Source organism: Symsagittifera roscoffensis, chromosome 4 (assembly GCF_963678635.1).
Source record: "Symsagittifera roscoffensis chromosome 4, txSymRosc1.1, whole genome shotgun sequence".
Taxonomy (NCBI): domain Eukaryota; kingdom Metazoa; phylum Xenacoelomorpha; order Acoela; family Convolutidae; genus Symsagittifera; species Symsagittifera roscoffensis.
In genome coordinates, this window is record NC_087065.1 from 55575064 (window position 1) to 55602882 (window position 27819).

Consider the following 27819-nt stretch of genomic DNA (forward strand, 5'->3'; position numbering starts at 1 on the left):
TTTGGGATAGCTTGGAAAATCAAATTGGTTGACGTAAAAATGTCGACAAAATTTTTGAAAATACCCCCTTGAGAAAATCCTAGATCCACCTCTGATTTTCGCTGTTGCATTTCTAAATTAAAATTTGATTTGTGTCGCATGACTTTCGGCTGGAACTGAACTTGTCTTAGTTTAATTTATCAAACTGAAAAGGTAACCATGGAATGTTATATTGATCATCATTTGCATGAAAACTTTTGTTACAATTCAACATTAAAATATAACTCATATTTTGATACGCAAATACAGGTTTATACCAGCTCAAATGAAAGTCCAGTTTTCAATATTAAGCTCAAGTTATACCAGCTCAAGTTTTCAATATTTAGTCTTTAGATTATAACTCAGTCCGGCAATATACAGAGCAGAAACACTCATACAGTTCTCTACTTCTTGGAAAAAATGTCTACCAAATCCTGGAATACTTTCTGAGGTTTTTGGTCAGCGTTAATCCAAGAAGTGATGCCGTACTTTTTGTAGTGATCCATAAGTGGCACAGTCATTTCGTGATATTGTTGCAATCTTTTGGTGAGTGCTTCCACTGTGTCATCTGACCTCTGAATCAGAGGCTCGCCTGTGATATCGTCTTTCATGGGCACTTTGGGAGGAGCGAACTCTCTGTGATATGATCTCCCACTAGCCTGAAACGAGATTTTAAATTGGTTAAATTCGTCGACATTATTTCCAATTGCGTGGCTTCGAACTTTTTGAGCTCTGTTGAAGCCTTAGAATGACTTTTTTGACAACAATTTACCCACCTTAGACAATTTTCGGCTATTTGCTGTTTCAAGCAAAAAAAATGTCCCTGAAAAATAGTAAAAGCGCCGATGCCTACTATAGAAAAAATTAGGGTTAGTCAGCCATAAATCGCTGCTGTGAAATGATACCAATACGTGTACCCTTTGAGAAAATTTTGCAACCAGATCCCCCTCAGTGTTGTCCAGTTAAATAATTATTGGTTAACACAGAGGCGAAGGTGCGCTTCACAAACAATAGCGAGAAAACGACAATGAGCAGCTCTAGAGTTGTAAAAAGTGCAATAAGAACAAGCAAAAATAAGCCTCGAATTAGTAAAAAAAAAATCGGCTACGACTCGGACTCGAACCTACGACCCAGAAGTTGAGAGTCTCACGCACTAACCACTAAACCTTAATACACCAAACAATAGCCACAAATAAAGCAGAGAACAGATGCTATGAAATTTCCAATGCTACAGATCGTGATTAAAGCAAAAAGGCACACAAGTGAACACTTTTAATGAACTTTTATTTTCGAGTTAGATTACAAAAAAAAGGTTCATACTAAAACACTAGCTGCTCGCTCGCTTGAACTAACAGTTAATTAAATGGCTATCCAGCACTAGAACCAAAAAGATTCTGCTAGTAGCAGAAATTCGCAGAAATGGCAGAATTCGGTTTATAGAGGAACAGATAGAGCAGAATATCAATCATACGGCAGATTTTGTCAATTTTTCTCACATATCATTTTAAACTAAAAAAATATGAAAGCAGCAATTCTATTTCTTGGAAATATTATAGACGCATCTATGCTCTATCCAACTTAACTTCTTACCAAAACTGCTCTAGTTCTCAGAAACACAAAGAATGAATAAATTTACATGCGACTCAGCTAATCTACTATTTTGTGGAGACCGCTCGACTAGCATAAAAATTTGAAAACATAGAACTGTATGTACTAGCACAAATTTTACAGCTTTTTTCTCAAAAACAGAACAACGAAAATAATCCGCTCAAAATTAAACTTAAAATTCTGGAAAATAGTAAATGGAGCAATTGAGAAATTAAGCGATCAACAAGAAAAAAAATCCTTGTCACACAAATCGTAATCAGTCACTCCCCGACCTTTAATGGCTGAACCAAACACTGATTCCCCGCAAATTATCAACTGTATGAAAAAACTGTGTATAATGATTTTAATTTTGATGATATGAATTTGTGTTTGGATTTTTATGCTACTCGATACGACTTACAATTTTAAAACATTTATGCTAGTCTTCCTCTATGTCACCCGATACACCGCCTATTTACCTCCTTGAAAAAGCTCTGTTCGTTTTTCAAATTGAATTTTTTTGAAAGAGATTCAAACAGTACTTATTTTGTAAACGCATGATTAATGAGAACTTTTATTGAGCAGAAAAATGCAAAATTTTTCCTATGAGGCAGCAGAATTTGCTCTTAACAGCAGCAAAAATCTTTGGGGCATAGTCCAGTACGTCAAAAAACTTAAGCTAATTGGTTAAACCTAGGAGGTTTGCCAACATTTAACCAATTATGTTAAATGCGTAAATAAGCTATCTCGCTGCTAGCTGCCTAATTGTTTTCTCAGTATATGAGAAATCGCTGCAACCAACCTTGCTCAGCAAAATGTGTACTGAGCTGGGTGTCCCACTCTTTAACCCCACGAAATTTGACCCACTATATTTACACCCCCTACTTAATAACCCCGTAACAAGATAGCCCCACAACAATTTAACCCCCTTTTAATGACGTTAATTTGTTTCAAATTAACTCCTTTTATTAAGTCCTTTTACACTCATAGTAGTAATCCAATTAGGTGTACTAATTGAGGCCAGAGAAGCCATTCTTAATTAACTTCATGCATTTTCGCTCAAAAATAAGTGCATTTCGATTAGCTTAAGAAATAATCCCTCATTCACGCGTTTTAAACAGAGATAACCTAGGTGGTGCTAATTGACGTTTGTGAGTTTTATAAATCTAAAATGCATTTCTGGTCAAATTTAAAACGCATTTAGCAACGTGTATGTTAATTCATTTCGGTTCACAAAATTTTTCGCAATTAAAGCTTTGATGTTTACCGACGATATGGTTCCGAATCCCTTTCAAGCAAGTTTCACTTCGATTCTAACAATTGGTATTAAAAGGGGGTTAAATTGTAGTGGGGTTATCTAATTTCGGGGTTATATGAGAGGTTATTAAGAAAAAAGGGTTTCAAAACACGGGATGATAAGCTTGAGAACCACTGAGCTGGCCGCTTTTGATTTTGTATTGGCTACAATAACAAATCAAAGTTATAGTGAACGGAAATTATCCCATGCATTGTGCAACGTGATGCTAGGTAAATAAGAAAACAGGCCATTAAGACGGCAAAACATTAAGACGACAAACATTAAGACGACAAACATTAAGACGACAAACATTAAGACGACAAACATTAAGACGACAAATAATCAAAAACGGTTGTCGCCTCAACGGCTGTCGTCTTATTTGCCGGCCACATTGGAAATACGTGTTACATCCGCATAAAGCGAGTTTCTATCGTTTTAAATGTTACATTCATGCACATGTTGAAGGTGCGTACCCACAGCCGCATTTCCGGACAGCCGAAAAAACTTAACGTTTCTTGTTAAGTTAATTAGCAGCAAAATAAAGTTGCACTAAAAAAGCAAACTCGTCACAAAGTTTGAGAACTTTTATTCTAACGATTTAACTATCTAGTTTTTTTTCCAAAACTTAGCTAACCAAAAATCCAATAGACTCAAAGCATTTTCCATGCGTAATGGTTCTGATTTCATGGAATTCAAAAGCAATAAAAGTGCGGCTACTTAGATAACGCAAAAAAAAAATTTCGGCTCTCCGGGAACAAAATGTTTTTCTTATAAATATTCAGTGCTTTTACATCACATTTCTCATATGGAAAAATTCTTCCAGTCAAATTGTTTTTGGGATATGACGTTTCTCAACGGGAAAAAGCTGAAAAAAATGTCACTTTAATTTAAAAAAAAAACTGGAGCAATCAGAAGCAAAAAAGACAGAATTATCATGGAACGAAGATAAGTCGAAAAGCAAAAACGAATAAGCACGAGATTATTATACATAAATTTAATGAATGTATTGGCGACTCGAGCCAAGAATTTCAGTTATTAAAAGAAACGAATGGTGAATCGGCCCACTCTTCACATACTGCGGTCTTGAAAGAAAACAATGCTGATATTACAGAGCCTGAAGGTTTGCCAATAACTTTTATCATTTCTTCTTTACAACTGTTCAAAATCTTACTAGTGATACACCGAGACTTAAAACAAGTTTTTCAAAACCGAACAATGCAAGGCGGCTACATTTTGAAGGAAATCAAATGGTTATACTAGTCGTCTACGAGCATCCAATCGTTGATAAAAAGAAATTCAACGAATATTTTCATAGAAAATTTGAAAAATTGTCAAAATCGAAGCTACCTTCAGTAACAGCTGGTGATTTCAACGTGGATGTTTTAAAAAATCTTCAAATTGTTCCAAACTACCGCTGCGCTCAAAGCCGTTTATCATCAAACGGTTTTGAGCATTTCTCAGAATCACTTCTCTTAGATCCTCATCTTTCATCGATTATTTCATTATCCGCAAATTATTTGAGCCACTAAATAAGATTCTTAACAGAAAATGCTTTTCTTATAAATATTCAGTGCTTTTACATCACATTTCTCATATGGAAAAATTCTTTCAGTCAAATCGTTTTTGGGATATGACGTTTCTCAACAGGAAAAAGCTGAAAAAAATGTCACTTTAATTTTATAAAAAACTGGAGCAATCAGAAGCAAAAAAGACAGAATTATCATGGAACGAAGATAAGTCGAAAAGCAAAAAAGAATAAGCACGAGATTATTATACATAAGTTTAATGAATGTATTGGCGACTCGAGCCAAGTATTTCAGTTATTAAAAGAAACGAATGGTGAATCGGCCCAGTCTTCACATATTGCGGTCTTGAAAGAAAACAATGCTGATATCACAAAGCCTGAAGGTTTACCAATAACTTTTATCATTTCTTCTTTACAACTGGTCAAAATCTTACTAGTGATACACCGAGCCTTAAAACAAGTTTTTCAAGAGCATTCAATGTACCTATTTAGATATACTTTTCAAAAAGTTGTAGGATTCAGCAATATTTTGAAAGTTGAACTCCAGGAATTGACGCCGTAGGTTTATTGTTTTGATCAATATATACATCTCGCTATATTTGACATTTTTTAGTGAAAATCAGACGCTAGCAATCCAGAAAAATACAAGCCATAGAGAATAATTTTATCGATCGAGTGGAATTTATTCTTACAAGCTGTGCATACCACAGAAAGAATTTGAATTAAAAAAAAATTTCTGCCGAATTCTCAGGAGCATCCGAGGAGATGTCATGTGAAACAGTTCGAAACTCTTCCGAACGACACTGATTCATATTAAGGACGTATAGCAGCCAACTTTACTACCGTTCGGCGAGAAACCATGATGATATTAAAATTCAGTCGTTGCTTTTCTCAAACGACGCTTCCTCTCAGCCAGCTACGATCTTCAGTGAACAAAAACCTACGTCAAGTGTTATCCATGACTTCGAGACTTGGGGAAATTTCAAACAAAAATCATGATTGTTACTTTTTTCATCAAAATGGACCAGGAGAAAAATGAATCCAGAGGTAATTTTTTCATGCCCCTCAAAATCTTAAAACTAAATCCCCTTTCGAACCTTAAAATTCATTCACATTTTTTGCTTTCAATAATGGAGAACGCAGTTTTTGTTTCTTTCAACAAAAAAAAACTGAATTGACTCGAAAAAATGACAACTCAAACCGCCAAAGGTCAAAATTGATAAAAACTACTCCAATTTTGGAACACTAAATCAATACATGATTTTTCATTCTGCAGGGAATGCTAGAAAAACCTAATTTTGAAATTTACAGCCATTCACATTTTTTTTCGATATAAAGATATCACTATAAAGAAAAGAAGTCGAAAAAACACTTACTTCAAACGTTTGTCTCGATTGATGTTCAATTTCAGCAAAAAACGCAAAACATATCACAAGCCTTAAGTAAGTATTCAGTATCACTTAACGAGCGAGTTCTAAGCCGAAATTATTAGCGTAGACAGCCATTCAACCAAAAAACAAAAAAAATCAAAAAAATTGTCATACTATACGGTGACTTAGCTGAAACCTTGAGCAAAAACAATGAAAAATTAAATTAAAAAGGAATATACTGAAAGTCAGGAAATCGTAAACTCTTAAGTAACAAAACTAAGTGCAACTACAACAAATTTGGTTACATCAGAAAATATTCCATGCATTGGAAATTAAGACGACTCAAAATAATCAGAAAAAATCTACAATTCAAATTTCAAAAAAAAAAATACTTTTATGCACTACTAAACAAGGTGCGGCCGTGAAGACACACCTGGTAGCTGTGCAAGAAGCGTAACGTTAGCCGACCTGTTTTCTTTGCCACTTACTTGGTCATTAGTCTTTAAAATTAAGTTACAGTTAAGTTGGTTGTAAAAAACACTACAGGTAAAATTGTTTGTTTCGACGTTTTTTTAAAGTCAGGAACATAGACAATTTACAGTTGAGAAAATTCAATGAACGCAAGGTTTTTAAAATTTGGTGAGAACTCACAAATTTAAAACTCTCTTTCGAAACCAGAAGCCATTCAGATTTTTGTCACATCATTTCCATGTTCTTAATTGGATGGCGAGCTCTGATTGTCTTCCTTTTAGCAAAGGAATTTGAATTTGAACTTAACAAAAGTCATAACCCAGAAGATCAATTTTGGCGTGAACAAATTTTAAGACTTGTTCCTGAAAAAAAATTTGACCAACATATGTTGTTGTTGTTTTGTATTCCCAGTATTACTGGAGGGCATGTTCATCCCTTTTCAAGTTTATTAGAAAATTGTCCATATGCTTCGACAATTTGCACAATTACAGCATACGCAAATAGCGCTGCTTGAAAACCGCATCTGTCTTCATTACGCTCATTGACACTTAAAAATAGAATCACTGATTAAACACAGAGGCGAAGAGGAGCGTCGCACCACTTGCGATACGACACAAACATAAAACTTTTGAAAAAAATTTAAATGTTGAAAAAAACTAGGAGAACCAAACTTTTCGCGTCTGGACAAAAAACAACTAGGGGCCAGTTTAACCTGGATGTACGTGTTTGATATTGAAAAAATTTGCTATACTGATGCGGCACGAAAAATGTGATTTTAAAAATTGGACTTTGCCCAAAACCTTAGTTGTTTTTCTAGTAAAATAAAGAAAAGTAAAAAAAAGAGATAATCAATTTTCCTGGGGCGATATCATTTCTTTAACAACAAAATGAGGAGCCGCGGCTTCTGCAGGAAAATTATCGCCCGGTTCTTTCAATTGAACATTTCATCTCAGAGATGATTGTGTAAACTTTAAGACAAATCAAAAAATTTCTAAAAAACGGTCATGTTCTAAGAAACGGTGAGTAGACTTTCCGAAATTGATTGTCTTTTTTCTGCAAAAAACAGATTGTGGCTATCCAAGAAAAGAAGTTACCCAAAACCGGGTTTTTTGATTGAACACAACCTGAGAACTTGCACGGTAGTTATCGCGTAAAGTCAAAAAGTTTTCACAAAATTGTCAAAGTTTCAAAACTTTGACTTGTTTTAAGGCTTAAATTTTTTTCGGTAACAAACTGGACATAGCCAAATATAAAGGTAAGCTTTCAATAACCTGTTGTTTTGATTAAAGCTATGATATCAGATTTGACAGAATAGTTAGCGAGAAAAGTCAAAAATGGCCAACATATCAAAATTTTGACATTTCCGAAAATCATAGATTTTTTTAGAAAAAATAGGGAGTAGGCGTTTACGCAGAAGGAATTCACGCAACCTGTAATTTCTATTGCACCCAAAATCTTAGTTTTGTGTGTGTAGTTCTCGAGAAAAGTCAAAAACTTCAAAAAACGTCAAAAAATTAAAATTTTGGGTGTACTGAAAATTTGGGCGCAGCCGCTTACGCAGGAAGCATTTCAAAACCGTTCTATTTAATGGAAACAAAAATTCAGATTTGAGAAGGGTAGTTATAGAGAAAACAAAAAAATCAAAACTATTACCCTACAGACTTTTTCGAAGGAAATAATTTTCCATAACAAAAAGAAACTTCAACAATCCGATTGTTAAACATACAACCAAATTGAAAAGTACGCAGATGAGTGTTAAAAATGCTTTTTCCCTGAAAAAGACCCAAAATTAGGTCATTAATTCGATAAAAAATAGGCCGAGGAACTTTTTAGCAGAACAAAAAAACGAGGAGAAAATAAAAATACAAATTGTAGGATTAAATCAAACACTGAAAGCATCATTGAAGAAAATTCCACGCAGCAAAAAAACGGTTACAACTAAGCCGAAAACAGATAAGCAGACAGACAATTGGCCGATAATTTTATTGAAACAGAACATTTCCCATTTGAAAAAAAAGGTCCTGGTCAGATTCGAACCCAGAACCTTTACCGTCCCAGACATATTCGTTACCTCCAGGATAAGTTGGCCGGGAACGCTTATAAGTTTCACTTATGAACCAAGATACCACTGAATCAAGAGATTCTGTTAAACAAGTTGTTAACCCGGAAAAAAGTCTATAATCCAATTTGATAACGCTTGCTAATCGCAAGCGTAATAACTAGCTGTCATTCAATCTTTAAATAATGAGAGATCTTTCCAGTCTTATATCGTCTTTAAACAATTGAGAATTTCCAAGCGCTGCGGCGATATTTTTCAAAAACCAGATCCAATTCCATGTAGGAGGTTGTTAACGGTGGAAGAATCTAATTTCAGATAGAAAACTCATGCTTTTTAACTGTAGACACATTTGTATATACCTTATGAATTAGACGCCCTGTGATGCGGGATACTAGAAGCTTGTCATCTATTTTAAATTCAACAACAGCGTTCAAACTTTGATTCCTTTTGTCGAGGAGATTATCTAGGCCTTCGGCTTGTTTCACTGTTCTTGGAAAACCATCTAAGAGGAACCCAGATTTACATGCCTCCTAAACAAAAATAAAAATCAATTTCTGAACAAACATAAATGGTGTTTTTGATGTCCGATCATTCCAACCTTGTCTAAATTAGTGTTGATCAAATCAATAACAAGATCATCAGAGACAAGTTGCCCGGCATCCATGACTTTTTTTACTCTGGAACCCAGTGCTGATCCAGAGGTCACTTCAGCTCGGAGCATATCGCCAGTGCTGAGGTGACATACATTATATTTCTGAACTAGCCAGGGCGCCTGGGTTCCTTTTCCAGCCCCGGGTGGACCCAGTAAAATTGCCCGTACATTATTCTCCTTTCTCCGCCCTGTTGAGAAAACCATAACTGCCTGTAATTTTAACAGTTATTTAATCACAGTCAACCAAAGCAAAAAAAAACAGCGAGCCCGTTTGATTCTGAAATTATCAACATAAAATTTAGCTTGCATTATATCATACTGAATTTGAAATTCAACCGAACGACAAACTGTAAAACATTCTGTGTGCTACTCAGTTGACAAAAAACTAAAAAATTGTAACGTTCGCCCGGAAATAACATAACGACGGAAAGTACAACGGAACCCTATAACGATGGGCTAGCGTCAAGATCAAATCCTACGTGCTTATCACCGTCTCTACTGAAGTCAATTCAACGTAGGCTTTCCTAACATTGCGTCAACGGACGTGATACCGTCTAAAGGCTATCAGACAAACGATTCGTATTAACTAGCTAAAAGTAAGAAAAGCAAACTCATAGCTGGCTCTCAGTATCCCCAGACCACGAGGCCACTCCTTAAAACAGAAGTAATACTTCAATATTAATGTTACAATCGTTTTTGTTCAGTAGAGAAAAATGGATCTAGGACAACAAGCCGATGGGACTTCAAGTCGAAGTTTACACTTTACAAGCATCTCAAAACATTATTTTTCATCTGAAAAATTCTAGTTTCCAAATATTTTGGCAAGTTTAGTTCATTTTAATTGTTATTTAAGACAATGCTCCACAAAGGAGCGGCATCCGTTAGTTACATCAGTCAGATTTCAAAATGCATAAATTATCAACATGAAAAAACGCCTTCGTCAACGTTATCGCAAATTTTCTTCAGGACAGAAAAATTTTCACGGAAAGTAATTCTCAGCGTTCGAACTTGCTATGCATTAACCAAGGTGTTCCTCAGGGAACAGTTCTTGGCCCGCCGCTTTTCAATACAGTAAGCTATGATTTGGATTTGGAGAGTACAAACAGTGCTAGAATTATAAAGTTTGCGGACGATGCAAACTCTGTGATAGCGGGGTTCGGCTCGGTCGAAAACACGATGAAAGTTTTGGAGGAAATTAAAACTTGGTGCTCCACAAATAACTTCATACTCAACGAGGGAAAAACAAAACTGATGACTGTCAAACCGAATGACATTAGTTTAGTACCACAAGCTTTTGATGGTATTGAGCAAGTGGAAGAGCTTAAAATTCTCGGAGTATTATTTGATAGCAGGCTTACGTTTTCATCGCACATCAAAAGTTTATGCAAAAAAGTAACCAGCAGTATATACCTTTTGTATAGACTAAAGACATTTGGTATGAACATCTCTGCCCTTGATATTTTATACAAAATTTTGGTGCAGAGTAAAATTACTTACGCATTACCGGTATGGGCATGTGCCAATTCGACCGAATTGGCCGATGTGGACAAAGTTCAGCGCAGGGCTCTTAAACTTGGTGTTACTTCTACATTTACTCCAATTTTCGAGCTCATAGAGAACCATGACAACAAACTATTACAGTCAAGTTCAAAACAAGACCATATTCTTCATTCAAAATTGCCAAAACGAGAAACTTATGCAGAAAACAGACTTAGAGAAAAAGCAGTTGCAGCACACGAAAAATTAGAAAAACATTTCAAGCTTTTTCCAGCCAGAGCCTTAAGAAACAAAAACTTTCTATAAACTTTTGTTTGCTTTTGTTCTATCACGAGTAAGATAGATGTGTTTCTATCTTAATTTATTCTTTCTTTCTTTCTTTCTTTCTTTCTTCTTTTAATTTTCAACTTTCCTAAACATCAATTGGAGGCTTAGATTTTTTGAAAAATACAACTGGTTAAGATAATGAAATTGTAAAATTCTTCAAAACAGTCTTTAAAGTAATCATATTTAATGACCTTTTGAGAAAATGTTTGACTTGAAGTCCCTTATATTACGATTCAGCTTGAAGTCCCGTCGGCTTGATGTCCAGCACCCATTCATGACAATGAATCACTTAGAATTGTCATCCGCTAAAAATATCAGACATTTTTTGAAATGCTTAAAATATAAACGAGAAAATTGCCGCCCTTTTTTCAATTTTCCTCAACATCAGTTGGAGGCCTAAAATTTAACTCCAATAACTACAGAAAAAAGATCATGAAAATTGTGAAGTCTTCATAAAAAGTTTTCAAATAAATCATAATTCATGACTTGATGAGAAAATTTTCGGCTTGACGTCTAATTTTACAATTCGACCTGAGGTACCATCGGTTTGATGTCCGGGTCGACAAAAACGTTACTGTTCTCCGGCTTCGACCAGAACGCTCAAATTATCTTAATTACATGCAGAAATAGTGAGCTCATGGCTGGGTCTCAGTATCCTCAGACCACGAGGTCACTCCTAAAAACAGGGCTACTACTACTTATTATATTACTATTGTTTTTGTTCAGTAGATAAAAATCATCATCTTCATCGAAGATGGATCAACCCTTCCCCCCAACTCCTAGCTTCTCATCCTTGCAAAATGAATTCAGATGTTAATTAAATTCAACTCAGGGCATACTAGGGAAGCTGAATCCGGGGAAATAAGTGTGACATTCGACCAGAATGGCCAAAATGCAGTCTCTGCAGAATTCAGGATTTTAGCAGTGAACCTTCCGGATTGGCGATTTAGAACGGATAAGGACGTTATTTGAATGATTGGCCAAACGGTGAAGGCTAGAAGATTCTGGAATTCTAAATTTTAAATTTTCGAAGTGATGACGTAACATTTCTGAGAAATGTTAAAACGGCCATTTTGGCTAAAATAGCAGAAAGAAACAGAACAACTTTTATCTGCGATTGCGAACAGTACGAAAATCGAGATTAGAGAACGACAACAAAATACAGAATAGCAGAGAGTGTTCCGAGTTGCAACTATTGTGCTGCTACAATAGTTGCAAGGCCCTTGCCAACAACGGTGAAGGGTGAGAACCAGCCTTCCGGATTGGTGTGAAATTGAACTTGAGGAGCTTGATTCACTGGATTCAAGAATCCGGAAGGGTTTCGGGACTGGAACTTTTAGCCTTTTATATAAACTTTTAGCTTCTTGTCATGTCCTGAATTGAATTTAATTAACAACTGGATTCGTTTTGATAAGGATGAGAAGCTAGGAGTTGGGGGAAAGGGTTGATCCATCTTCGATGGAGATGATGATTTTTATCTACTGAACAAAAACAATAGTAATATAATAAGTAGTAGCCCTGTTTTTAGGAGTGACCTCGTGGTCTGGGGATACAGAGACCCAGCCATGAGCTCACTAATTTCGCATGTAATTCAGTTAATTTGAGCGTTCTGGTCGAAGCCGGAGAACAGTAACAGTTTTGTCAGCCTGATGTAAGAAAGACCACCGAAAAGTACTGGCTTGGTAGAGACGGTGAAAAACATGCAAAGCTCTGTTTAGACGCTAGCCAGTCGTCTTAAGACTTAGTTTTGTTATCCGTCGATATGTATCTTCCGGGCGAATGTTACATGTATGTTTTTATGGCGCTCCTGGGTGTTATTCTTTCATAACATCATGACCGGCGGAACCGTTAACGAGCACTCCGCGCCGAGCGGATGCTCACATTAACGCCCTTAATAGGCCTAAACTGCCGGGGCGGAAGGGTAGTTCGGAACGCGGAAGCCTTCCGGATTACCGTGAATAGTTTTTTAACCTAGTTAAGACCGAAAATTCACGAACCAGGAAGGGTGGGGGGAATCATGAACCCCTCATCCCCTGAGTGGTTTGTGACCAAAAACACTTAAAGATATCAGCAAAACCAAACAAAAAGTAGTATAGTACCCAAGAAAAACAAAAAACATAAAAAATAACCGAAAAAACCAAAAACAGTAAAAAAGTAAAAAATCAGTAGAAATCATCCCCCCAGACAAGATGTGATTCAACCCCCCCGTTTGTTGTTGATAGATATATTGTTGTTACAGGCATTTATATCAGTCAGGATCGTTACGATCAATTTTGTAGCCCGTTTGTGAGGCTTGTACTGTAGGGTTATTTGAGCATTTAAGCACGTTAATGATAAATTGCGCTCAAACCGGAAGGGTCAGCTGATTTGCACTCAATTCGGAAGGGTCTTGGGTGAAGACCGATCCGGCAAGCAGTTCAAGGAGCAACAAGAAGGGGCTCAACGACAACAACAATCGACTGTTGGGTATCGTTAACAAGTTTTGTATCCCTTTTGGTACAAAAAGTAAGATAGTAATCTGTGGGGGGCTCGACAGTGCTGCACTGTAGTGACCCTTCACCGAACTGCGAATATCCGAGTTAAGCACCTTAATTCGGATAATAAACAAACCCGGAGGGGTATAGTATTACTAATATTATTATTCATATAGCCTATATTGGTAGTCATATATCGTTTTTCAGTGAAAAACAACGAAAACAGACCGGTTTTTAGGGTCAAAATAGCGATATTTTGATCCCCCCACAAGTCGCGATTTTTGAAATATCGATATTATTTGAAACGGAAAAAAGCGCTAAGTTAGTGTGTTACATCGTAACTGCACTACTGTAATAAGTAGAACCGGTTAACTTTAGTTCGGAAGTGGTTGGAACTAGTTTGGTACCAAAAACCAAATTTTCCCAATTTTTGATAGTAAGAAACACTAAAAATTTAGAAAATTTTTTGAAATTTTTGAGGTAGGACAGTAAAAATAGTTGTTCGGACAACGTCCACTAGTGAATCTACAAGTCTTAAACTCCGCTACCCGAAAGCCTTCCGGGTTGCAGAGAAATCGAACATAACGTGTTTGATTTGGTGGATTCATCAATCCGGAGGGGTCCAGGTAGCATAGTTTTTCGCAAATTTTTTCTACAAAAGCGTTTTAGATCGGGTCTTTTGCATTGAACTAGAAGAGTATAGGCCTTGTGAGCTCAGATCAATAATTTTTAGGTCGAAAGGACCAGATTTGCGGAAAAAGTTAGGCGGAACCTATAAGAGAGAAAATTTTTGAATTTGGAAAAAAGACGTTTTGGTTAATAACTTTGGAACTACAGAGCATATCGAGTCAATCTTGGTACCATTAGATCAGAAATTAGCTGAACTTACTAGTAGGAAAGAGAATTACTCGAAAAAGCGAGCGAGAAAGTTTTTTGAGATTGTTTTTAGCAAATTACACAAATCCGGAGGGGTGCACCCTTCACGTTTTATAAATTTTTCTGAAAAACCCTTATACCCCTACCAAAAGTTGATAGCGATTGAACTAAGTAATTTAGGACAGTTCTAGACAAAAAGGGAGGGCTGAAGGCACAAGACAACCATAATAGAGTCGAGATTAGGCAAGTGATAAGACCCTTCACCGTTAGTGTGAATTGTCAAATAAGTGCCTTAACTTCAATCCGGAGGGGTCTAGGAAAGGACCCTATACCCTTCCCAGTTAATTCAAACAGCATAAAAGCAACGCAGAACGTATCCGGAGGGGTATAAGCTGAAATTAAGAAAACTACGGAAAGCTACTTTGACAGAGCTAAGGGCTCCGAATCCGGAGGGGTCTACTTTCCACAAAACCGGAGGGGTCCAAATCCGGAGGGGTCTACTATTAACCAACTTGGAGGGGTCCAAACCCGGAGGGGTCCATATTCTGACAGTCCGGAAGGGTCCTATTTGTGCCAATCCGGAGGGGTATTATTTTATTAAGGACTTAGGTAAACGAAAGAAAGACTAAAAAGCGAGAGGTGTTAGGTTATTAATACACAGGCTAGGTATCAGTGACTGCACTGGTAACTTGCCTCTCAAAAAGAACCAGACTAATACAAAACAGGTCCGAACTCGGATATTCGCGACACTAAGTCTAAATTAAAAAGAGCGTGACTCATTGGTGTGGATTGAAACATAATACGTTTTTGGGAAAAGTGACTGCCCTGAGGATTTTAGTAGGTCTAGCTCGGGCAGTCCGAAGGCAGATAGGTAACACAGTACTCGGTGGGTGCAATAGACGCCCACTTGAGAAAATTACTGCCTTCAAAGTTTTGTCTGTTTGGTGCAGCACCAAGCAGGGAAAGCTTTTTCTTTAAAAAGACAGGTTCGACTATTGTACTGCGACCGACTAAGAGTACAAGACGCATACGTTTTTTTTATATATACATTCATATTGTGTCAATATATATTTTTTGTTTTTGATTTTAAATCAATCTAAACTGTGCTTGATTGGGTAGTGACTACACTATCTTTTAAATTGACTGATAACATCATATTGTGCTAGTTTCCAGAGCTTTGGACCGATAATCGGCTAGTGTGAATAAATTTTATACAAACTGTACTCTGACAACATACAGGGATTCGTGGTCACTATTTAATAGAATCTGGTGAAATTTATTGTGTTGTGTCATTATTATTGTTAATAAAACTATAAGGTCTCTAGCAATTGAGTCAAGAGTAGGCATAGGAAAGTGACAAATAAAGAATGAGTTTAGACAAGTCAAGGATACCAAAACGAGGTAATAGCTCTAGGAGATTCATACCTGAAAAGGAAAGAAAAACGATGACCGATCCTTTTGTGGATTGGATCAAGCGATCCCGGTCCGATAAGGAAGAGACGGTTTCAGGCAGAATGGTTGAAACGAGAAGTCAGAAGACCTCAGAAGAGCAAAGAGAACTGTTGGAAGTGGAGGTCAATACGGACCATACCATGAATGACAACCAGGAAGTAAATGAACTGGAAGGAAGAGGCAGAAGGCTGGCGAGTGAATCTACCCCGGTAGAACAAGGCCATGATTTTGCCACTTCCACCGGGACGTTGGATCGAGAGGAGATGTCGGAACTGTCCGACATCTCAACTGAAGTAACGGCAACTAGAAGATCTCCGACAGACAACACTATGATGGCAGGCGGAACGGGGAAACAAACAACGTCATCATCATTCTCAGAAAGAATGAAGAACACCTTCGGAAACATCTTTCCATTCAGCATGGGAGGAGGAGCAGGAAATGACGGTGAATCCCAGGAGGAAGAGGATGAAGAGGAGCAAGGGGACTTTGGATCTCAGGTCAGCCTCAACAGTTCGATCCAGGAGAACGAGGCATACGTCGGAAGAGAGACTGGAACCATGGATAAATTTGGTGTAGTGACAACGATAAGCAAAGAGGCAAACACGCCGGGCCAGTCGAAGGACTTCACGATTAGGACAAGTTCGGAGCCACAACCTGAAGAGAGTAGAACCAGAGGGCTTGGCAACGCGTTAGCGGATCCTGAAATAAATAATGATAAAACGTCAAGACAGAGAGTCAAGGCCCGGATCTCTACCAGCACGAAGCTACCTGGGACCGACAGAGTTACACCACCACTAGTGACGCCGCTCATGGATAACGGGGCAGCACTAGAGGAAGCCTTAAACAACATAGTGGGCAGTTTAGGAGAACAAAATGAACAGATGTCGATAAGGATGAGTGAACTGGAAAGAGCAGTTCACATTGAAAGAGAAAGTCTGCGGGAAGAAATAAACCGCAACAGACAAGAAGTTGGCAGAAGCGAAAAACGCTTGAAAGAAAGAACGGACGAACATATGACGAGGAACTTGTCGCGAATGACAAGAGAGGCGGAACAGAGGGAGTTACGCTTAAGAGCCGACATGGAGAAGTTAAGAATTCAGCAAGAGCAGTCTCTTGGGTCTCTTGACACAAAGATAGACGCGATGATGGAGAGGCGAACGCAGGCTATCATGGATAGGTTGGACGGGCTACTAAGCAGCAAGAGTGGACCAAAAGAAGGAGAGCCGAACTCGGGAGGTCCCAGCAGGGAACCGAGGGTGAACTTCAATGAACATCAAAGGAGGAAGACAAATGGATCCACTAGAGGCAGGGGCAGTTCATCAGGCTATGCCACAAGGGGTAATACAGCATGGGGCCCGAACAGTAGAGCAAGTTCAACGGGGAACAGACAAACCTCGAACGAACGACCAACGCAAAGCACACATGCGACCGGGAGAAGCGATTCTGGCAACATGGGGCATACAAGCCCGAGGAGGAGTCACATGGGCCAAGCGGGAAACGCTCATGGTGATTCGGATTGCAGGGATGCACCGCACACAGAGCCTTCGACAAGGTGTGAGGACACTCAGGCGGGACACTCAAGGGATGCTACGGCAATGGCCACAGCATTTGAACCCCTAAACAGGTCTTTGGAGACATTCCTGACGCGGTTATCTAGAACCAATGAACGCAGTGAAAAGTCCAGAAGAGTCTTTAAGAAACCAAGATGCTACAAAGACGAATCTGATGGCTGTATTGATACCTGGATAGAGGTAATGAAGCTGCATTTCGAGGAAGAAGACTTGTCTGAGAGACAGGAATGCAGCGCGCTCACCAGCAACTTAGAAGGGACAGCCCTGAACTGTGTCATGGCTAAGAAACAGTATCAACGTGACACTGCTGAGAAAATCTTCGAAATCTTGTTAAACCGTTTCGGATCAGGGGTGCAGGGGCACCAGGCGATGATGCGCTTCGAGAAACGGAGGCAACGAGAAGATGAAACAATAGACAAGTTTCTCGATGATTTGGAAATGCTGAGAAGACGCAGCCAACCGGATGAGTCAAACCGAAGGATGAACCTGGCCGTAGCCTCAAAATTCATCGATGGTGTGAAAAATGATGAACTTCGTACGATGCTAGCAACGCATTACACACCACTATCAACTAATGCGCCAACACCGGAGGAGTTGAGGCTCAAATCAAAAGAGTATCTTTTGTTGAAACCTCCTTCGAGATCTGGATATTACAAGAACAATTATGGCAATTTTAACAACGGACCAGCTAACCAAGGGAACAATTGGTACAAACCGAGGGATGATATGGACAAGAGACGTTCTTGTGCTAATTGCAGTTCAACAGACCATCATGTGTCAGCATGCCCAGCTTACAAACAAGGCATGAAAGCAATAGGCTTTAGCCTCGAGGACGAAGATGCGTCAGAGTTGGACCATGAGGATTTCATGAGAGGAGTAATTGCGAAATTCGGCCCGAGGTGTTTCTTTTGCAACTTGGAAGGTCATTTTAAATCAGATTGTCCGCAATTCTGGGATGCAGTGGCAGACATCAAGCATCCAAGGCATGAAGAAGCTTTGTCAGGAGTGAAAGCAAGCAAGGCTCGACTCTTGAGCGAAGCAGAGGCACGCAGGAAGGACAAACCTCAAGAGCTGGCGGCAAAGAAAATGCAAGCGGTAACAGACGAAGCACGTGAACCAGAACCAGCAACTGCGGCCGATGACTTCAATATCGATTATAAGGCAGCCGCAAAGGATGCTCTAAATAGAGTACAGCAGGAATTGGTGACGAAAGAGATCGAACAAAAAGTGAAACTTGAACTGGAAAATGAAAAGCTTCAGGAGCAACTGAATACCTTCGAGGCAACGGAGTTCGAGGAGACGAAAACACCAAGCAGTTTAGTTATGAAACTTAAAGTGATCTCCGGTAAGAGGTTCGGCATGGCGCCGCAAGGAAAGAAGATACAGTCGATAATCTCAGTGGCTGGACACCAGGTAATAAGAAATTTGAGTGAACCATCAGAGTTCACTTTAATGCATTTGGACACATATGCAGATTATCTGAGGCAGGTGGAGCCACGCACTGAGTCGAGAGCTGTGCGAGCACTACTAACGACGGGTGGCCCTCGCATGAAGAAACTTCATGGACGCTACTTGGAGGTCTATGGGCCGTATCAAATAATGCTGAACGTGGATGGAATCAGCATCTACACCAGGACTTACATAACAACAGATGATGACCAAATGGGGCAGATCTATTTGGGTGAAGAGGAACTCAAAGTCCGCAGGATAGGCCATGACGCCATGATGGAACAAGACGCGGTACATATTGGATATGAAGCAGATGTGACAGCACACCTGCTTGACACCAACGGAACAAAAATCGGAGTCACAGGGCTTCTGGACACAGGCGCGGTGGTGAGTGTGATGCCGATAAAAACCTGGGAGAGAATGGGCTTCACGCGGGAAGACTTGATTCCTACGAATCTCCGACTAGCCGCTGCAAATCGAGGAGCTATCTACGTAGCCGGAAGAACACCGGTGACGGTCCTTCACATGGGAGGACGGAACCTTTGGATGAGCTTCTTGGTGGTAGAGAATCTGGACGACGCCGACCAATTCATCTTGGGCAGAGATTTTGTCAGGAACTTTGACGTGATGATTGACTTGAACAACGGTCTAATACGGATTAGAAACCCGGACCGAAAGTATGTTAAGAGACCAATTAATAGGATAATAACAGATGAAAATAAGGTACCAGTTTTTTTGGATAGAAAAGTAAAGTTACAACCAGGACAAGCTGTAGTAGCAATTTTTAGAATGAGAAATTTAAATTCGTTAAGTGATAGCAAACAGGTTTGCTTAGTACCGAATCCAAATAGTCAGAGTTCGGTGATTTTAGGCCGGAGCTTCTCGGTAACGCGAAACGGACTGTGTGTCAGTGTGTTGTTGAACACACTGGACACCACGGTTTCAATCCAGCGTGGAAAGAAGCTTGGTTACGCATTGCCGATGAGGACCGACTATGAAGAGACACAAAACTTGAAGAAATATAGTGTGAAAGACTGTCCTTATCATGCAAATAAAGATAAAATCTTAAAGAGAATTAATGAATTAAAATCTATTCGTAAATTGTTTTCAATGAAATCCGAAACGGACGACGGCTTATCAAGCTGCTCGAATTTTCCGGAACGCCCCTCGTCATATGAACTAGATTCTGACAGACCGGTTTTGCCAGAAATAGAACATTTAAAAGGAAAAATAGGTGAGGGAGATTTTGAAAAATTGCGGGACCTCCTAGATCGGAACGCCGAAGTATTTTCAAAACATAAGGCGGACATCGGTTGCTGTAATTTCGTCGAACACGAAATCGAACTAGAAGAGGGCGCCGTTCCCCATAGGGAAGGCGCAAGGCGAATGACGCCACATAAATCGGAAGCGTGCCGAGCGGAAATAGAAATGTTGCTTGAATACGACATGATAGAACCCTCGAAATCACCATGGGCTTGCGGAGTAGTAATGGCGAAAAAGAAAGGGGGGCAGCTTAGATTTTGTTGCGACTTTCGTTACTTGAACGCGGTAACGATTAAAGATGCGTACCCGATACCACGAATAGACGAGAGCCTATCCAAACTTGGTGATGCAAAGTTCTTCACCACATTGGACTTGGGTTCTGCCTTCTGGCAGGTTCCTCTGCGAAAGAAGGACAGGGAGAAAACCGGATTCGCGTGCGAATTGGGGTTGTACCAGTGGAAGAGGATGCCCTTCGGCTTGTGCAATGCAACAGCAACCTTTCAAAGGCTGATGGCTCAGGCTTTGACAGGAGTGACCAAAAAGTACGGGAATCTCTTGATGTGCTACGTGGATGACGTAGTCATAGCGACACCAACCCTGGAGGATCACATTGATCGACTCGATGAGGTCTTCGGATGTATGAAAAGAGCAGGCTTGAAATGCAAACCATCGAAATGTGAAATCCTTAGGGATTCGATCAAGTACCTGGGAAGAATGGTGGACCGGCATGGTGTGAGGCCAGATCCAGAAGCAGTAGAGGCTGTGCTGACATGGAAAGCTCCTAGAACGGACACACAGCTCATGAGCTTCCTAGGGTTTGCCAATTACTACCGAGAATTCATAAAAGGATACGCGGACAAGGTGTACCCGATGCAGAAGCTGATGCGCAACAAAGGGAAAAAGTTCGAATGGAACGATGAGGCACAAGTTGCTTTCGAGAACATAAAGCGGGAACTGTGCGAAGCGCCAGTGCTGGGCATGCCTACAGAAAAGGGCATGTATGTTCTTGACACAGACGCATCGGTGGTGGCCATCTCAGGAATATTGCATCAAGAGCAAGAATGGAACGGAAGAACAGTCCTCCGTCCCATTGCATACGGCAGCAAGGTCTTGAGTGACACAGAGATGAAATATGGCGCACCGAAATCAGAAATGTTTGCAGTAGTCACCTTCGTGGAAAAGTACCGTGCATACTTGGGGAGCGCTCCCTTCAAGTTACGCGTGGACAACAGAGCGTTATCCTGGTTGAAGACCTACTCGATGGATCAGAGTTATATTGGTAGATGGATAGTCAGATTGGATGGCTACCATATGATAATCGAACATAGGATGCGTGATAAACATCAGAATGCTGACAGTCTCAGCAAGAAAACTGAGTTCTATGAAAGATTGGAGCAGAAGCAGGCCAATCAGGCGGAAGTAAAGGAGGGATTCTCGTTTCTGGACAAAGAAACTTATGAAGCGCTTCCCTTAACGAGATGGTTGGATAAGTCTGGACATCCAATTCCAGGGCATCCTGAGTTACCTGTAGAGAAAGCAGCTGAGATAAAGATCCTGTCCAAGGAGGATCCAGTCCCCTTAGATTTGTTGCTGCGCTCGAACCTGGTCCAGCAAGAACTCTCTCGCATGAATATAAACAGCGTCTCATTATTGGATAAAACGGTGCAAGTCACACCACAAGTAATGCGGATGCTGGGTGGATTGTTAGAAAGAGAAGTGACCAGAGATGACCCCGAGTGGACAGCAGCAGTGGCATCGCTAACAGTCAGTAAGAAAGTGAAGATCATGCCGTCCAGACAACAGCACGAAGAGAACAAGAGGGATTGTAGGACAATAGTTCAGCAACTAGTATCCTCAATACCCCAAGAGATTTTAACCAGTACTTCTTACGGACGGAAAGAACAGGGGAGCAGCAAGCGAAAGAAAACCGTCACCTTTGTAGACCGGGAAAAAGAGGGCGAAGAGGTAGAACAAAATCTGCTGCAAGACTATTTGTCCGGGGAGAAGGATGAGGAGAAAAACCAGCAATCACAAGATCAACACCCGGGTTAAGTGAATTTGTCCGGGGAGTCCGAGATAGACGAGAAAATTCCTGATGAGAAACAGGACCTAGAGAACAAAGTTTTGTCCGGGGAGTTCAGATGGATGCGAAGGAAATACGGACATGATCTGGAGGAGCGTGCAGTCTCCAGCACAACACCTTCGACGGATGATAAGTCAGAAAGCTCGAGAATGAACACCTATTCAGACAGGGATTCGACCTCGGGATCAGAACTGTCAGAACTGGCGATACACACGCTACTAGTGGAAACTCGGGCGAGAAACCTGGACAGAGACGTGTACCAGGATCCTGACAGTGATCGCTACCCAATACCAAGCGAAAGAGTCTTTGACAACGCAGCGGATGACTTAGAAACGATAGCGGTATCGAAACGTTCGATAAGCCTGTTGCCGCAGAAAGAGGTAGTCAGGACTGATCTTCAGCCGTTTCAACAAGAAACACAACCGTTGGCGAAGATTTGGTGCGTTAAGATGGAAGAAGACACACATCAGCCCAACGAGCTGAACAGTCAGATGAGAGTCATGAAGACGTACTTGAAGGCGAGATACAGACTCTCGGACCTTCTAAGGGCGCAGAGAAATGATCGCATGACAAGCAACCTAAAAAGGTGGATAGAAAACGGTGCACCTGACAAAGGTGACCTGGAAGAAGACAGCTATAGGATCCTGAGACAATACTTCATGCAGAAGGAGGGGAGATTATATCTGAACAAGGACGGGATCGTGGCTTGCAGGAGAAGAGAAGAAGACAAGGTCTTATACAAATATAACGCGATAGTGTTGCCGCAACTCTATCAGACAGAACTATTATTCAGGTCGCATGATCAGATGGGCCATCAAGGGATCGACAAAGTGTATCAGAGGATCCTGAAGCGCTTTGAGTGGCCTGGGATGAAAAAGGCATGCGAGAAATGGGTGACAGCATGTCTGTCATGCCAACAGGTCAAGGATCCTAGGAAGTTGCGATTTCCTTTACAATCAATTGAGTCGTCTGAATTCAACGAGGTGGTGCAGATAGATCACCAGAAGATATGCATGACAGACAGCGGTTACAACCAAGTCTTGGTCATGATAGATCACTTCACGAAGTATGCAGAGGCCGTGCCCTGCATAACTGCCTCGGCGGAAGAGACATGCGACCACCTGATCAATACGTGGATAGCAAGACACGGATGTCCAATGACGTTTCAATCGGACAATGGAACGGCTTTCGTAGGCGAGCTTACGAAAGAGCTTATGAGACGGTCACAAGTCGCTCAGGCTCACTCCACGACATACCACCCTCAGACGAATGGCTTAGTAGAGAGACAGAATAGGACGTTAGTGTCGATGCTGAGGGTATATTGTTCCAGGTACATGACCGATTGGGACAGATACCTTCCACAGGTGATGGGAGCTTATAATAGCACGCAACACTCCACCACTGGAGTCAGTCCACACATGATGCTGACGGGACACGAGAAGTCTTTACCTTTGACATTCTTCTACCCAGAGTATGAGTTAAAGAAAACATCCCCACAGGTCTACGTGAGGGATGTGATCAGACGCCAACAGGAGTTGAACGACTTGTGTAGACGAAACACTCAGCAGGCACAGGCAAGGCAGAGGAAAAGATTCGACAAGAAAGCAGCTGGTGCAAAGGCTTACTCGGTGGGAGACTACGTATGGGTATTTCAGAACGTTATACCACCGAAAGGGACAAAAAAGCTTCTGAAGAAGTGGAGGGGACCCTTCATGATTACAGAGGTGCACCAAGAGGGACGCTTTTATAGACTGAGTACTGGCCGAGCCGCCCACTACGAGAACATCAAGCCACACAATCCATCGACAGAAGACTGGTGTATACCTGCAGACATGGAAGAAGGGGATTATCTAATGATGGATCCTGCTTGTGAGGTCAATGAAAAAGGCACCAGGGAGAAGAACGATGGAAACGAAGTCGTAGAGGAAGGTACGGATACACCATTGGACCTGGATCCAAACGAACAGATCGAAGCGGACGATGAAACCTTGCCCTACGCAGAGGAAGATTGGCAGGATTCCGAACAGACAGAGGTTCCCAAGAACATGGAACCAGATCTTCCGTTCACGATGCAGACTCGTCAGAAAGACGGGACGAGACTAAGAAAGAAATACAATCCTTACGGTGACGACTTTGTAGTGGATAGGATAGATCTAAAGAAAATAGTGGAGGAAGTAGTGGGTTTAGAGGAAATAACAGTGTCACAGGACATTGACATAGTCGATGATCACAACGATGAGTGGGTTGACGACTGGTCGAAACCCGAGGTGGAGTTCGACGATGAGCAACAGCAGTCAAATGAACAAGACCTGACGAACCTGCGTGTCTTAGAGTGGCTGAACGAAATGACATCAGACCCTGAAAAGACCAGCGTTACGATTCAAGACGTAGATCGCGAAAGCGCGAAATACATTAAGACCGAACGAGATGATCCTTCCTGGGCTGCCCAGGAAGGACAACTTCTCATTCCAGCTTCTAATCTTGACTTAATACCCGGTATGCGATCGACGGGGACGCCGATGGATATTTTTGTCCGGGGAGTGGGGGTAGGACTTACCCACACTGAAAACTTGATAATAAAAAAATTGAGAATAGCAAGAGAAACAGGAAACTTAGAAGCAGAAACAGGTGAAGAACCTAAGAAACCTGACATAGGCAGGGTAGTTGAGTCATATTTTAATTTACCAAATGAATATTCTAGTAACATAATACTAACAGACAGTGATTTCATACTCACAAACAGAACATGTGCGGTAGCTATCACCGCAGACATGAGTTTTAGGACGGCGCTAGCGGCAGATTTTAAGAGGGAATATAAAAACGTGGAATTCCTTTGGAAGCAAAGACCAGGGATAGGGGGCGTAGCAGCCTTACCCCCGGCGGTGTCGCAGATACCGGGAAAGTACTTATGCTTCTTGGTAACGAGGGCGACAGAGAAGCAGCACGTGGACCCAGAAAACCTAGTCTTGTCTTTGACGAGGCTGAGGGACTTCCTTGTGGAAATGGACGTGAAGGAGCTTTCGCTTCCAGTGTACGATCCAAATAGAGGAAGACTGCATCCTCGGGAATTGTACGCGCTTGTACACGTGATATTCTCTGATACGAGCATACAAGTGTATCTACATAAGAAATATTACTTAAGTATAGGCTGAGTGATGTGCGAGAGGGTGTTAGGCCAAAGACCAAGCTGCATGTAATATGTGATATGTGTGTTATGTTACGTTATGTTATGTTATGTGTTAGGTTATTAAGATCATGGGCAAGTAGGGGTTAGTGACCATGAAAAACTAAAAGACGATCTTGGGAATAGATCCAAAGTTTGGACTGTCCAATCTTAGGTCGAATTCCAAAATTTTAGAGACCAATTGATTTTAATAAATTTTAGGATAAATATCTTTTTATCTGAACTGTCTTTAAGCAAATTTTAACGATGTATGTTAAGGTGAAATTGACAAGTGTGACATTCGTGATTTCTTTTCTAGATCCTGATTGATCATTTAATTGCTCACTTGAGTCAAAACTTGAAATCGAAATCAAATCAAACTTGGAAAGAACAGTATGGACAATTTCAACCTGGATGAATTGATGGACCTGGCAGAGGCATATGTAGGACCGATGGTAGATGCGATCTATCGTCGGCTGATCGAACGAGACTTCGCTCTGGAGGACCCAGAGGTGGTCATGTTGCTGACCGCCCTGATTAACATCTTGGGGCACGACAACCGTGGGGACCGCCCCACGGAAGTCCTGTTGATGGCAGCGTATGGAGAAAGAGGAGTACTAGACCGCCCGAACATGAGAGTGATGAGGTGGAGAAACGGGGCTCTCTCAGGGAGTGACTTGGCGAATGAGCCTGGGTTGGGAAGTTCTAGGACTTACCAACCAGGTGAGATGCCAATGCCCTCCAAGCCCAAACCTGGGCTGACGAGAATGCATCGGGAGATGAACAGCGAGGCGACCTCGTCTGGTTCACCACTGAGAGCAGCTGTGCCACCAAAAGGGGCGAAAGTAACACAGAAGGTTCAGACGAACCAAACCATACAAGATCTGGACGAGATGAACGATCAGTTGAGAAGTACGAAGAAGGAGTTAAACGATATGACGAAGACCATGCTGGCGATGGAGGAAGACCGGGACATGTGGAAAAAGTTGTTTGAAGACTGCAACAAAAAGCAGGGTCAAGAGATCGAACGCTTAAGGCAGGAATACAAAGAGCGATCGGAGCAGGTGGCGTTGACGACGTCCATTGAGAAAGTGATACCTGCAAGGGATATTCCTCGTGGGCAGTCCCCGATGGAGCTCTTGACACCTCGAGAAATGAGTCAAACAACGGAGACACGGCTTCCAGCAGAGACGAACCGAGTAACAATCCCGGATCCTAGTGACACCTTGGGTGATCCCGTCGTAGAACAGACAGTGAGAAAACTGATAGAGACCGCTGGACGATTGGTCGCTAACAAGAATGCACCAGGTTCCGGGGTGACTGCACCCTATGGAACGATTGACGATACGGGCAGAGTACAACTCTCCCAGACAATAATCAGACAAGGGATAAGTGACGTGACGCCACTCAGGGGGAGTTCGAAGATCACAGAGAGAAAAGTAAGGAAGATGCCAGCGAAGAAAGTGTCTCGTGTAATGGACGTGCAGAAGAATAATCAATTAAAGTATAATTTCACGGGAGTTCCGGAGACAGATCCGAGAGCCTGCTTCAATCGAGCTACCTGGAGCCCGGCTGTGAACCTGCAGCAACCACCACTCGGGACATCTCACCTGATATTGGGAGACAGCTTAGTCAGAGTGCTGTCGAATTTGAGGACCTCGTGGGTCACCACGGTGATGGCCTTTGGAGGCGCGACGATTGCCCAATTATATCGCATGGTGGAGCTGATGAATCCAGGGAAGATACCCAATGTGATGATCTTAGTTGGGACGAATGACATCTCCAGAGGATCAGATGAGCAGGAAGCACTGTGGGAAGCAATGATGGTGTGTTTGTTTACTTTTCTCTGGCAGAAGTTCAGTTGCGCGGTACTGACCGTTTGCACTGTGCCAATGAACACAAGAAGCCTGACAGTATCAGGAAGAAGGCACAACGAGGGAGTCATGAGATGGAACAACATCTTGAGAAACCTAGCAAATAGAAATGCCGGAAGAATGATCCTCATGGACATTGAACATGAATTGAGAGCCATGGATCAAGCCAGACTGACCACAGATGGCATCCACTTCGACAGTGTCGAAGGACAAGCTTGGTTGAATCGAGTCTTCCAAGAACGGTTGGATGAGCTGGAAGCAGAACTCTTTGACACAGGAGTGCTGAAGGAAGAGGGAACGGTGAGTGATACGGTGATCACCACCTTTGTGCCTCCTAACCTGGAAACACGCTTGGGTACGGTCCCAGCCGCCATAAATTACCGGCAACAAAGCTCCAGTGAACCAGGTCGAAGAACAGACGTACAAGATCGGTTGGGAGAAGCACCGATGAGGAGGACAATCCATCCTAGGAAAAGGATAGGACCTGTCAACCAACCAATCGAGGAAGTAGCAGGCACATCCAGATCGGACACTAGATCGGAGACGACGAGTACCAGTCGAGAGGAAAGACCGAGCAGAGGCTCATTGATGTGGTCGCGATCCATACCGTCTCCTTGGCATATATACAAAGAAGAACTAATGAAGCTGGACCTACAGAGAGTGAGCTTCATCGAAGATGCAAGGAGGATGCTGAATGGAGCGACGCTATCCGTCAGCAGATTGTACTCGATAACCGGCGTAGACTGGTTGATAGCCGCTAGCATAAATTTCAGTCCACGACGGCCTTGAGATTTGCCGACTTGGAGGGACT

General features: G+C 41.3%; 1 protein-coding gene across 1 annotated transcript in view; it reads right to left on the reverse strand.

Moving 5' to 3' along the window:
* Positions 1–193: 193 nt before the first annotated feature.
* The window catches only part of LOC134843647 (adenylate kinase-like), a 207657-nt gene continuing 180031 nt past the window's right edge, over positions 194–27819 (reverse strand). The window contains exons 2-4 of the mRNA XM_063859840.1: positions 8926–9191; positions 8687–8857; positions 194–677 (exon numbers count right to left, since the gene is read on the reverse strand). Coding sequence (XP_063715910.1) covers positions 423–677; positions 8687–8857; positions 8926–9183 — 684 coding nt within the window. The 5' untranslated portion in view covers positions 9184–9191 and the 3' untranslated portion in view covers positions 194–422. The remainder of the gene's footprint in view (positions 678–8686; positions 8858–8925; positions 9192–27819) is intronic.